Source organism: Balaenoptera musculus, chromosome 8 (assembly GCF_009873245.2).
Source record: "Balaenoptera musculus isolate JJ_BM4_2016_0621 chromosome 8, mBalMus1.pri.v3, whole genome shotgun sequence".
NCBI classification, from domain to species: domain Eukaryota; kingdom Metazoa; phylum Chordata; class Mammalia; order Artiodactyla; family Balaenopteridae; genus Balaenoptera; species Balaenoptera musculus.
Genome location: NC_045792.1, coordinates 45,607,956 through 45,621,494, shown reverse-complemented (window position 1 = coordinate 45,621,494; position 13,539 = coordinate 45,607,956). Strand labels below are relative to the sequence as shown.

At 36.2% G+C, this 13,539-nt stretch overlaps 1 protein-coding gene across 18 annotated transcripts in view; it reads right to left on the bottom strand.

Moving 5' to 3' along the window:
* Positions 1-13,539, bottom strand: part of PICALM (phosphatidylinositol binding clathrin assembly protein) — a 107,515-nt gene that overhangs the window by 72,152 nt on the left and 21,824 nt on the right. For 17 of the 18 annotated variants that reach the window (XM_036860474.1, XM_036860468.1, XM_036860471.1 and 14 more), the window contains exon 2: positions 2,334-2,476. The exons of the other annotated variant lie outside the window; for it this stretch is intronic. In XM_036860474.1, the coding sequence (XP_036716369.1) occupies positions 2,334-2,476 (143 nt within the window). The remainder of the gene's footprint in view (positions 1-2,333; positions 2,477-13,539) is intronic. 18 annotated transcript variants of the gene reach the window in all.

The following is a 13,539-nucleotide window of genomic DNA, read 5'->3' as shown; positions in this document are numbered from 1 at the left end:
ACACTACCTTAGCTTCCCTTTACATACAACCTCTAAAATAGCTAAAGAAACTCCTTTCGATTTCCTTTAAAAGGATTACTTTTTTGTAAATGTATGCAGAGGGTTATTATCAATTTTATTATGTACACCATCACTTCTCTGACTCAATCTTGTTCATCAGAGATCACACCAAACAAACCAGGATTTTGAAAAATAATTTGTAAATCAAAGACTCCTGTTTCATCATTTATCCTAAAACAATCTGTTTCAAAAAGGTGTTAAAATATCCTAAGAAAATATTACACTCTACGATTTTTTATAAGTTCTGATCATTCTTTTTTGTGGGGGCCTGTCCTGTGCATTATAGGATGTTTAGCACGCCAGTAGCATCCCCTCCAGTTATGAGCAACATCCCTTGGGGATGAAAATCACTCTCCGCCCTTGCCCTATTTGAGAACCATTGTTCTGTGTAATTTGAAACACCATAGCGTAGTGAAATCCTATGCATACTCTCTCACAAACTAATAACACCTGCCAATGCAAAAACCTGAGGGTTGTACAAACTAGCACCAAAAAAAGAGCAGAGCATTGGATTTCTCTTAGCTGCTGAAGGGAAACTAGAGTTTATCTGAAAACCACTACTGAAATGCTACTTTTCTCTTTCTGTCAGTCAACTGTAAGGAATGACAGTCAACTTTCTGGTTTTTTTGCCTTTATAAAGTTTTTGCTTCTGGTATTATCACCTTATTTACCTCTGAAAGTCACCACTGATAGTGTGCCTCTTTAACCAGCATTGTAGTTGGTTTTATTTGTGGCTTTTTCTTTTTAAAGAATAAACTATATATATTTTTTAAAAAGGTAAAAAATACATACAAGCCTGAAATTCTTCTGAATAAATGATCATGATCTTAGACAAACACATTCCTGATAAAAATAGAAACTAATATCCTAGTTAAGATCAAAATGCTTCAAGTTACACGGAGGCTAGTATATCCAAATTTTTCTATTGACTCTATATACTGCTTATAATGAATGAGAAAGCAACTGAGTAACATATGTCCTAAAAATGGTCACGTCTGTTACCTAAGTAATCATATTTCAGGTAACGCTTCTGGAACTAATTTTTAAAACTTAAGAACTACAAATAAAATCATTCAATGTTGTACTGTAACAGTGAATCATCAGAAAACTAAATTTCCAGGAGAGAGAAGAATTAAGAAAATGATGGACTATATGATCAATTATGTAGTCATTAATGATGATAAATAGAAAGAACATAGAACATGGAGATGCTTCCTATGGTGTGATATATAAAAAAGGTTAAATATAATATTTTATATAAATTATGATTATAGCTATAAAAAATACTTTGGACAGGACCAGAAAGGAACACCAAAACATGCAAACAGATCTGTTTCAATGTAAGAGTTATGGGTAAATTTCTGCTTTAATTCTGAACTCTAATGATGTTCTCTTTGGTATCTGTCAAAGATAACAGCAGAGTCTCATGACTGAAAAACCCAAAATAATGAGTAAAGTGATGGATGTCAGAAAGTCATGTTTATAAATCTGATACCAATGAATAAAGTCCCTCCCCATCTCTGTGGGAGCTATCTCCCAGCAACCAGTGGTCTGCATTTTTCTAAGGCACATACCAAGGTACTAAATTTATCTAGTTCCATTCAAATTTTCTTTTAACACAATTTAAAATATTCCTTTTGACACAATTTTACAAGTATACTAGGCTGGGAAAATCACCTAAGGTAAGAACTCAAAAATTAGCTGTCATGGAAAACAAGATGATTCTCTCCAAACATTAAATTGCAAAAGCTTATGCATCTTATTTGTTACCCTTTTTTGGGAAACAAAGGCTTCAGACACAACTCTCTGCTGAAGAAGGCATTCTTCAATCAGTCTCCTCAGCAAAATGCCATCTTAGTCCTTAATATCACAGCCTTGAACTAGGCAAAGAGCGCCTACAGACAACTACATCAGATCAGACAGAAATCTGATTGGGCTATGATAAAAAAGCAAATGAAAATAGACGAACATACAATCTATACACAAAGGCCTGCAAAAATCAGTGATGCTTACAGAACCCATTTCTAGGCATTAATCTTTGCTTCTTGATCTCATTACTGAAAGTGCCCTGTGCTCTGACCCATTTTCTGCTTTCTGACTTAAAGGCCATCTTTCCTCAAAGTGTAGGGTCTACAGTTATATTTCTGTATAAGCACCTTGCCCTTTTTACCTATATTATTCAGTTGCTATAGCCATTTCTGAAGTGTCAGTGAGAGAAACAAGCTGAATCAGTGAACTCCCCAGTATACTTGTTAACCAAAAATACTGCTTACCTCATTTCCATACACCATCAAATGATGAGTTGTAATGAGAGATTTGAAGACCACCACCCAACTACTGTTAGTAGTTCTTTCAAATAAACTGTCTGCCAACTGTGGGATGTTCACATTCATCTCATTTGTGCACTGAATTAAGTCTGCAATAAAAAAAAAAGATTAATTTACTCTGGCTTTCATTTATTTTTAATGCTAGATCTGCATACTAATAGGGTAAAGATCTAAAAAGAGTGGAGCAACAATGGATAGTTTGCAGAAGTTGTTAAGAATCTCTCAAGAGAACAATTGAGACAGTACTTCTACCTGAGAAGTAAACAGGGCATTGATTAATATCACACAATTGATCAATAATACCAGAAAGTAAACCTGAAGTATTTTATTTATCTCAAAAGGAACCATTTCAAGGCCTTGAGTAACACTTTCAGTTCTCTTACTACTCATAAACCTTCAGAGTTACAATACTAATATTATTCATTCCTACATTTAAAAAAAAAGTTTAAAAATTCATACATATGGAAGCATAAACAAGCTGAAGTTCAAACACCTTCATTAATATCCGCCCCTAGAATTCTATGTTTGCACTAATAGAAAGAGCAGATATGTGGTCTGTGAGTGGATAGGATTCTCAGTTTGTTTATATAAAATAATTCTCATTCTTTTCTCCCTTCTGTTCTACTGAGTTAGCTCAGTTTTCACTTGATATCAACTAGCTAACACTGAAAAACAAAACTGAAAATGAACTGTAAGTTTCTCAATGCAATAAATTTCCAAAGAAATGATCCAGGAATTCTACTCGATTATTACTCTGAACAGTTAAAACAATGTAAGTTCTAATTTTATATTTTAAAATATAAATAATTGGAAAGCATTACCATAAAATCATCTAATATACAATTGTTTTCGCACCAAAACTGAAAAAAAAAGTTAATATACCTCAGAGTTTCACCTCCAATCTGCTTCAGAGATATTACTGGCAAATTCAATGAAGAAAATACAAAATATGGTCCGATTTAGAGACTTAATGAAGAGGAAGACCAAGAAATGAGTTGTTTTACTTTTAAAGTATGCATAAAACAAAGTGTATAAATACCTCAGTTATAACTACCATAAAGGGGAAAAAATTAGTTATCTGTGACTCATCAGCAGTTTTGTCCACTTTTAACCTTTAGTACCTAATGATTAAATACGAATTCAAGCGACCTAACTTGGCCGTGATTGCTAGTAAGAAACATCAATGTAACTATGATCATTTATCTGCTTATAATCTTTCAAAAATGTTTGTTCTGAAAGGTCTAATTACTATACAAAGTAACATTTGATAAGCAAATGCATTTTAGATAAGCAGATGCATTTTAGATAAGCAGTTACCCTGGCCCACAATGCTTGAAGAACAAAGAACAAAAGAGTCAAACAGAATGCCCGTGGAACAGGAGAATGACACAAGGTTTTCACAACTGAGACTACCTGCAACAAAAATTAAATAGTACATTCAACTTGGTCTGTATGGCTCAGCTTCTGATATTTTACTTCTGGTATTTTATAATTTGACCTCTGCCTTCTCTGAAACTTCTTGAATAGTACTTTATACCTGTCCTATGGCACTGAATATATTGTACTTGCCTTATTCCCGAAGATAAATTTTCTGTCTCTCTCAAAATATAATTTACTGGGGGCAAGACCTATCCATGTCTTGCTCATTCTGAATCCTTTAAAACTTCAAGCACAGTGGTCAAGTTCTGAACTTTATAAGAAGTTATATTTCTAGCTTCCTTTTTTCCCATGGACTTATCCTTATATATCTATATTTTTCTATATCCTTCTAGAAACTACCTTGATAAGCTATTCAGTTCTTAAATATACTTTCTCACAATGACATCAATAGTCATTTTACTCCTCAGAATCTTATTTCAGTTTCCAAAATTGAATGTCACAAAATTTCTTGTCACAATACTTGCCCAAAGGTGCTCCTACCTGTGTGTGTGTGTTTATAAACACTCCCTAGAGCCAATCAGTAACCAAGTCTCTTAAACCTCTAGCAATCCCACCTTCTCCTCTCCATCTCGTTATCACTGCCAAAGCCAGAGTTCAGATCCTATTTTTCCTTAACTAGAGGTCACCACTTCCGGAAGCATTCAGAAACTGGGGAGAGTGATTATCACGCTGAGGAGTTTTACTGGCATTTAATGTCAAGGATGAGGGAGACTGTCATGCAATGCACAATTAACACTCCACAATTAAAAATTACCCCACCCAACACTGTCCCCACTGAGAAAATGCTGGACTCGTCTCTTCACTTCTAACGATACCTAATTTGGGGTCTTACCCACGCCACACTTCCAAACATTCTCTGAACTGGCCATAAAATGACCTGTAACACAACACTGACTGTCACTGCCTAACCTCAATTATGTCCCAACTGCTTACAGGATTGGCATACGTTTCATCTTTGTCCATACCCTCCTTCTTGAACCTTAGCTTCCAACACAGAACCACCTTCCGGTGTTCCGTAATGTACCTTGCTGTTACACAACCAAATCCTTCCATTCTTGCTCATTCTTCAAAATGAATGACGTCTTTTCCTTTGTGAAATCTTCTCCTCCACAGACTAAGGCACCCGCCAAACAGACACTAAAGCTGGTACATAATTCTACATTTTCATTATTTACTTCCACATCATTCTCTTCTTCTAGAATGAGAGATTTTAAAAGGAACCTGCAAACACTTTTATTAGTAATTTCCATACTCTTAATCAGGGAGGTAAGTAAACTGCTAGATTAGTCAGATAGAGCCTGATCCTAAATGAAGCCAAAAGTATAGATTTCAGTTTCAACAACTACAGTATTTTGTATATTAGAATATATATATTCTATCTATGCTATATTCCCTTTGTGATCAGCTCTCCTCTCTGCAGCGCTTTGCTTCAGTTACACTAATGTCTCCTTTGCAATGCCTCCCACAAGCCAAGTACCCTTACCTCAGGAGCTCAGGACTTCTGTTCCTTCTGCCTAGAATACTCTTCTCCCAGATATCCACACTTCTCTTACTCCCTGGCTTTATTCCTATAGATCTTTGCTCAAATGTCATCCATCAGAAGAACATCTCTAAATATTTATAAAAAGTAATAAAGCCTTAAGGGCACTCCTCTACCTCCATACCCTCACTATACCCTCTTACTCTGCTTTATTTCTCTCCAAAGCACTTATCATCACCTAACTCATTTTAATTTGTTTAATGTCTTTCTCTCCCAATTAAAGTATAAGTTCCATGTAGGTAGGGCTCTATTATGTTCTCTGCTGTATCCCCAAAGGCCTAGAATAGTGCAACGCATACAGTGGTCACCCATACTTTTTGAATAAATACACTTATTTTAGTATGCACAAGGACAGTCGTAACAGGACCATCCAAAATGGTATTTTTTTACGTAGACTAAACCAACGATCCACAACTCTTTGCACAACCTGCTGTTCCCAAAAAGTTGAAAAACAAACCTGAGCCCATCGCATGTGAAAATTTTCAATTTCAAGTTAAAGGGGATCTAACAAATAATGGTTTATCGTAATGCTATGAGAACTATATAGTATGCTTTAGAAATGACCACATAAAAACTGAAGGAAAACTCCAGAAGCTGAAATGTAACACTTCACATATAACAGGAAAAATGAGATAAGAGTTCATGTATGAATTCAGAGTAGACCAAAAGCAAAACCAAAGATATACAAACATTACTGGGAGAAAAAATACTGCACAGGTTATACAAACTCTGCAGAACACACTTCCCCATAGTACTTTAACTCAACCAGTCATTTTCTCCAGGTGTAATTTTTCCTCTGAACAATGTTTCTACTATAGTAGTAACCTGAAAATGCTTTTAAGTCTGAGCTCCAACAACTCAGGAAGGAAAATGTTTTCCCCACCTCTGACTAACCAAAAGCAAATTGTTTCAAACAAAAGTCAAGCATATCATGGGAATCTTGATAGCTACTGCTTTTCTCATTCTCAATCCAGATTACATTTCTTAAAAAGCACAAACTTGGTATTAAACTTCCTTTACCAATCAAAAGGCTTCCAAAGTAGAAACTCATATTTTCTTTTAGCTATTTACCTTAAGAATATTAAAAACTGCAAAACCTTCTTTAATATTACATTAGTAACAAATCCTAAACCCTATACTCAAAAAAATAACTACTATATGGCATATAGGTTCTCTGCTTTAGGTAGGTGAGAATTCATGAGGATTTCTAGTATTTAAGGGCAGGGAGAAAATAGGCCCACTATGGAAAGGAAGAGCATTTTTCCATACAGAGACAGCAGAAGGAACCAATCCCTACTATATTAAAAAAATGTTCTCACTTTTATTATTTAATATGCCTCTCCAACAAACAAGGTCTGGGGTAGATAAAATAAATGTTAATTGTATTAACACAGGTTAGGTGCTTACCCATAGGTAAGGTCACAGGAGCTCACTACTAAATATAACAGATTTATTAATAGAATTAAATTTTTGTAAAAGATAAGGGTGCTTGAAAACATATATGAAGTGAATACCCAACCAGCCAATTTAATGCAAGTTTTAAATTTCTAGCTAACCAAAAACAAAAAACAGAAAGAAAAGTAGTGAAATGCAAAAAAAAAATTTTGTATTCAAGGGAAAATGTTCAGCAAAGTACAAAAATTCAGAAGTAACTAGTTACCAGATGGTTTCATTAATCTTACAGCCATATTCGTAGAACGGGCCACACGTCTGTATAGACCTCCCCAGGCAAAGTTCACCAACTTTAGAAACTTACAGGACTTGGGGCTGACTTCCACAGCAAGTCAGGCAACCCAGCCAGTGGCATGCACCATTAGCAGAACGTAGAGGTCTCAAGTTTCCATCTAAACAGGCACTCTCTAGGCTATATCAAAACTATGCCTAAGACTATAAGATTGCCTAAAACTCGTCTTTAAAATAAAAATGTATATATATATATATATAATCATTTAGCCACATATCATTGTCTCTTTCAAAATCACTTCAAAAGATACTCTTTTTGCAACTGCTTTCATAATTGATTTTAGTAACATAAGACTGATTTCGTCAACCATCCAGAAAACTGGAGACACACTCAGTTTGGAAGGCAAATTAAGTGGTTCATCAAACGTTCCTTCACTGATCAGATTTCTGAAATTTCTCCTGGGTAGGAGTACAAATAAAAAGAAAAAATATTCACCAAATATCCAGTAACTAGAGGATAAAGAAAACAGTTTCTGAACTTTTGCTATAAAGTATTGGCACAATTTTTTTCACTTCGCAAAAGTTTGAAAGTATTTAGAAAACATGCAAGCTGAAATCAGACCTCAGCCAAAAGATGTCTGGGAAACAAAATGAACAGTCTTATATCTTACTCCATTCAATTTTTTGTGTAAGGGGTCACAAAACACAGTCCAAATTAAGATGTAACTGTTACAATTTTATCTTTAAAGTTTGTGGGATCCTCTGTGAGAAACATGTTACACTTCACATAACTTCCACTAGAATTCACTCAAAACTACAGTCTTCACAGACTGATTTATACCTTAAGAAATAAATCTAACCAACATTTTAGTTGCATGTTAAAATTAAAACTAGGGAAAGACTCATAAAATATAGAATGCTCAGTACAAGTAATAAGGATTGAATTAATTTGAAAAGAGGAGAGAAAGGAGCATTCAAAGTACTAAAAAGAAGTGACAAAGGTATCTAAAAGGCTTTGATAAAAGTACTATGACGCTAGGATACCTAAGTCACAAAGTGAGTGGACACGTCCAATAATGGAGCAATAGTTCATTAAATGGCAGCAGTCTGACAGTGAAATACTATGAGTCCAACAAATACATGGCAAGAAGAGCTGAGTGGGGAAAACACTCACAGTATATTATATCAAAACCACGTTAAAGGGACTTCCCTGGTGGCACAGTGGTTAAGAATCCGCCTGCCAATGCAGCGGACACGGGTTCGAGCCCTGGCCCAGGAAGATCCCACATGCCGCAGATCAACTAAGCCCGCATGCCACAACTACTGACAACCCCGTGCCTAGAGCCTGTGCTCTGCAACAAGAGAAGCCACCGCAAGGAGAAGCCCACGCACTGCAACAAAGAGTAGCCCCAACTTGCCACAACTAGAGAAAGCCTGTGCACAGTAACAAAGACCCAACGCAGCCAAAAATAAATAAATAAATAGATTTATTTTAAAAAAAAACACGTTAAAGAACAATGCAGAGTAAGATTTCATTTTTTAAAGTCATAGATAATACTACATTTTCTGATATATAGTGTATTTGCCCAAATATGGGATGATGCAAAAAGAATTGAACACTTTCAAAATTACTCAGCAATTAAGTTACATATGAACGTGTAGTTAAAACCAGTATGTAACAGAACTATATCACTGTTATTTCCATAATTTCACAAATTTCAGTAAGCACCTCTCATGTCACACAGCAAACACCAATCCTGTACTGTAATTCATTCCAGACCCTTTGGAGCATACTATGATCAATGGTTGAAAGGACAGCACTGACATGTTCCTTTATTTCCTCAAGGATGTGAGGAAGACGTGGTACAAGAGCTGCATGGTGTAACAGCTGGAAATTCGGCAGCCACTCTTGCAGAGGTAGGCCAATATTTTGAATACAAGCTCAATCTCTCACCATGGTAGGTGAGTCTTGAGGAATCTCCAGAACCCATAAAGAAAGTAAGGCAAACTCCCATCTTACTAAAAAAAAAACAAGTTGCAGCTGTAGGAAAAATCAATCTGCTAGCACAACTAGATATGCTATTTCTGTCACCGTGTTTTCTGCAAAATGAATGGACTAAGGATTCACATGTGAAAACTAAGAAATGTAAAGATAACTCTACAATTTGATAATCATATATTAGTATACTTATATTAATAGTATGATAGTATAGTTTTTAACCTGGTTATTGAGTAGTAAGTTTTTCTTTAACTGTTTTTTTTTTTAATCACCGTGTAAAAGGAGAGGTTTTTTTCCCCCTTAGAAACTATTCAACAGAAAAGCTGCTATAAATCTTCACAAATTCTCTCATTACCTGGTTTTCTGTTTTTTTTAAACAAAGTTTTTTTGAAGAAGATATTAACCTGAAAACACCTCCATCAGTGCTAATTTCAGGTGCTTATGGAGGCCACCAAAAGAAATCAATTTTTTTAGAAAGAGGAATTAAAAACAAGAGATTTAGGAAGTGTTCGGTGCCTTCAGAACACTTTAAAAACCAACAGAAGAGAAAGGATTGACCTCCTTTACATCTGTAGCAGAAGAAAGAAGTAGAACTAGAAACAGAATTCCTAAGAGAAGAAAGAATTCAGATGGAACTAGGTAAACAAAGCCAACCCTAAGGTACTCTACATTAATATTTCACTGAAATTTAGCTCTTATGTCACAGATTAACATAAGCCAAGTTTGCTGAGTTGTCCATACTTTAATTTTAAAAGTTCAAAATAAATTGTTTTAGTTAATGGAATCATCACGTAGTTGCCGTAAAATTTTAATCACACACCAAACATCTTCTTCAAATCAGCTCAACCTGTCTCTTAAAATTATCTATTATTATTTATGCATCTGCCTCTTTACCAAACAATCTGTCACACATAAAAGTCTTACAACAAGAGCAGAAGAAAGTTTAAGTCATGAAAGCGCTACACAGAGAAACATATACTCCTGGAATACTCTCAGAATTCACTGCCACTACCTTCTTTTTCAAGTGAAATGGTCGTTTCCCCCCACCCCACTATCAAAATGTTTTAGCCTACTATGTAAAAGCATTCTTAATATGAAAAACTCTGAAAACCTAAAGCTTTCTCCATGGTGTTGTGGTGTATTCTGCATTCCTACCACTAGATGGGAGACTGTACAGAGAAACAATAGGACTGGCAAGAACAGACATGGGTTCAAGCTTACCTATAAACAGACCCCTTAATTTTGAGACTGCTTAGGATTCCAGGTAATTTCCAAAACTAGACAAGTTTAGTCCCAACCCAGATTCCAAATAAGATCTTAGAGGTGAGGAGAATCACATTTTGGTAAGCACTACCTCAGAGGTCACTATTACTTCTGTGTTAATGTTTAATTTACCAGATAATGTAAGGTAACAATAAAAAGTTACTTAATAGAATACAAACACATCACTTAATATAAGAATAAAAAAATTTATTTAAATTTATTTAAACAAAATAAAAACATTACAGTGTTCCAACTTTAAAAAAAAAAAAAATCACATGTCTATGGTATAAGCACAAGGCGTTCTCCTTCCCTTCTTTGAAGATCTGAAGTTTCAGAATTACAATCCCACCTGGAGAAAAGAAAACAAAATACGGATTGAGTAATTTAAGAGTAAATGCCAAAATTACAAATTCTCTTTGTACTACATTCTAGGAACTTAATAACAGTTCATCAGCCCAGTTAAGGAGATATAACCAGGATTCTCAAAAACAATCGAACACTGGATCAGAAACACACAAAACCTGATTTCCTAAGCAAAATAAAAGGTCAACTAACAATACATTACAAGTTCTGTACTTACCTCCACCAATGCTGTAAACCAGAACAGTCCAGGGCTGCAGAAAATATGGAAAGAATTCTTTCATTCCACTGAGACCAGGAAAAAGGAACCAAAGCTTGAGAGACTCTATGAGTGCAGATCAGAGTTGTCTAAAGGGGGAAAAAAATTATGTGGAGAGGTTCAAAGAACTGGGACTAAGTCTGTAGAAAAGTTATGTTATTAGTAAGGGGTGATCAGTGTCCTGATTTTCCTGGAACAGTCCTGGTTTACACCTGTTGTCCCAGTGTTCCATTCAGATAGCATATACTTCAGATAGCAAATACTTTCACTCTTCAAAGTGACCCAGTTTGGAATATAAATCATATGTCACTCTAGTTATAAGTGACCTAATAAAAGTCTACATGTAGGGCTTCCCTGGTGGCGCAGCGGTTGAGAATCTGCCTGCCAATGCAGGGGACATGGGTTCGAGCCCTGGTCTGGGAAGATCCCACATGCCACGGAGCAACTAGGCCCGTGAACCACAATTACTGAGCCTGCGCGTCTGGAGCCTGTGCTCCGCAACGAGAGGCCACGATAATGAGAGGCCCGCGCACCGCGATGAAGAGTGGCCCCCACTTGCCGCAACTGGAGAAAGCCCTCGCACAGAAACGAAGACCCAACACAGCCATAAGTAAATAAATAAATAATAAATAAAATTAAAAAAAAAAAAAAGTCTACATGTAGCTAAGGAATTAATAGACAATCACCATCTACTCCGAGTATATTTGCATTTTTCTTTCTCTGAGGGCTATACCATTCTATTTTGTCCTCTCATCCCCAACAAAAACCTCTATGCAAATGATTCTCAAGTTTCTTCTCTGGGGAATTGGAAATACTACAAATTTTCACCTCTATGTCCAAAAATATCTTTTGCTTAAAAAACAGGAACATAATCTTAACTGTAACCTGACTGTCCCACCATTTTTGTTTTAAGTGATCAAGATTCATTCTTTGCTTTTTTAAAACAAATTCAGGAATCTTTTGTTTCCTTTTATCTTCCACAACGTGTGGCATGGTTCCTTGTACATGTGTTGATATGATGGTATAAATGCTTGTAGAGTTATAGGTGAAACAAAAGTCCATTTCTCCACTCTAAGATCCAGAGGGAAGAAGAGAGAATAAGAGGCAAAAAGTCCTCCCCATAGCTAGGTTAATGTTATTCAGTAACAGCCAACCCCATGTCTAAAAAGTAGGAATCCAAAAGAATTTTAATGGCTTCTCTTAAGAATTTAAATCTGCCTAGACAGAGGGAATAACAAATTGAAGTTAGCCTCTGTGCCAAAGTCTACTCACCCAGAAAACACAAATTCCATGTCCCCAATGCAATTAGAACAATAGAATCTTTATATTCCATCTTCCCACAACTTTGCAAACTTCAGTACGAACAAACAGAAATCCCATTTCTTCTACAATACTCACTGCATGCTATAATATGCCAAATAGTCTTACCAGTTAGAAATATACAATAGTGGACAAAGTTCCTGCCATCATGAAGCTTATATACTAGTGGGAGAGACAATCAATAAACAAATGAACAAAAACATGTCAGATGGTGAGAAGTGCTAAGGATTTGTTAGCCCTTAAGAAGAATGGGGCAGGTGCTTGGGGGAGGTTGCTATTTATACATGATAATCAGGAGTCTTGCATAAAGAGACTTCTAAAAATTAACAGCAACAATGGTAGGGTGTCACCAGTGGCTTGGAGGCCTATGGAACTGACCACCATGATTAATTACCATCTTCCACACAGTAGGGAAGTACGGAGGCATCCCAGTCATTCTACGTCACCTATGTGTGCTTCACCCTTACCAAACCAAAGTCAGGCTGAACAGCAATCTTGTTGATTCTGCAAAGCCTCTAGTTTTACGTAGTTAAGTAGAGACAGTGGGAATCTCATTTATTCACACACTTCACAATTAAATCAAAGCAATACGTTCATCTTCAGTGAGTCAAAATGGTACCAGCCATCTACTACAGTTCATGAAGCAGGCAGGCATCAAGAGACCCCTCAAAGCCAGTGGGTAACAAAGTGAATGCCATTTCTGAAAAACCTTTTTTCAAACTGATGTAAACAGTAATGACAGATATAACCAAAAATAGTAAGCACCAAACAATAACCCACCTACATGGCTTTAAGTTTTGAAATGATGCTAAGTGGAAAATGTGAGCAATTAATGTATTATTAACAAATCCCGATAAACTAAAGCCAAAGTATTTTTCCTAGTAAGTTTAAACTTGACCCTTGGGGCTTCCCTGGTGGCGCAGTGGTTGAGAATCCGCCTGCCAATGCAGGGGACACGGGTTCGAGCCCTGGTCCGGGAAGATCCCACATGCCGCGGAGCGACTGGGCCCGTGAGCCACAACTACTGAGCCTGCGCGTCTGGAGCCTGTGCTCCGCAACAAGAGAGGCCGCAATAGTGAGAGGCCCGTGCACCGCGATGAAGAGTGGCCCCCACTTGCCACAACTAGAGAAAGCCCTCGCACAGAAGCGAAGACCCAACACAGCCAAAAATGAATAAATAAATAAATTAATTAAAAAAAAAAAAAAAAAACTTGACCCTTTAAGTTTCTACAGGAAAAAATAATCACTCGGAATATTTCAGACAAAAGATCTCCATTCTCACACATTT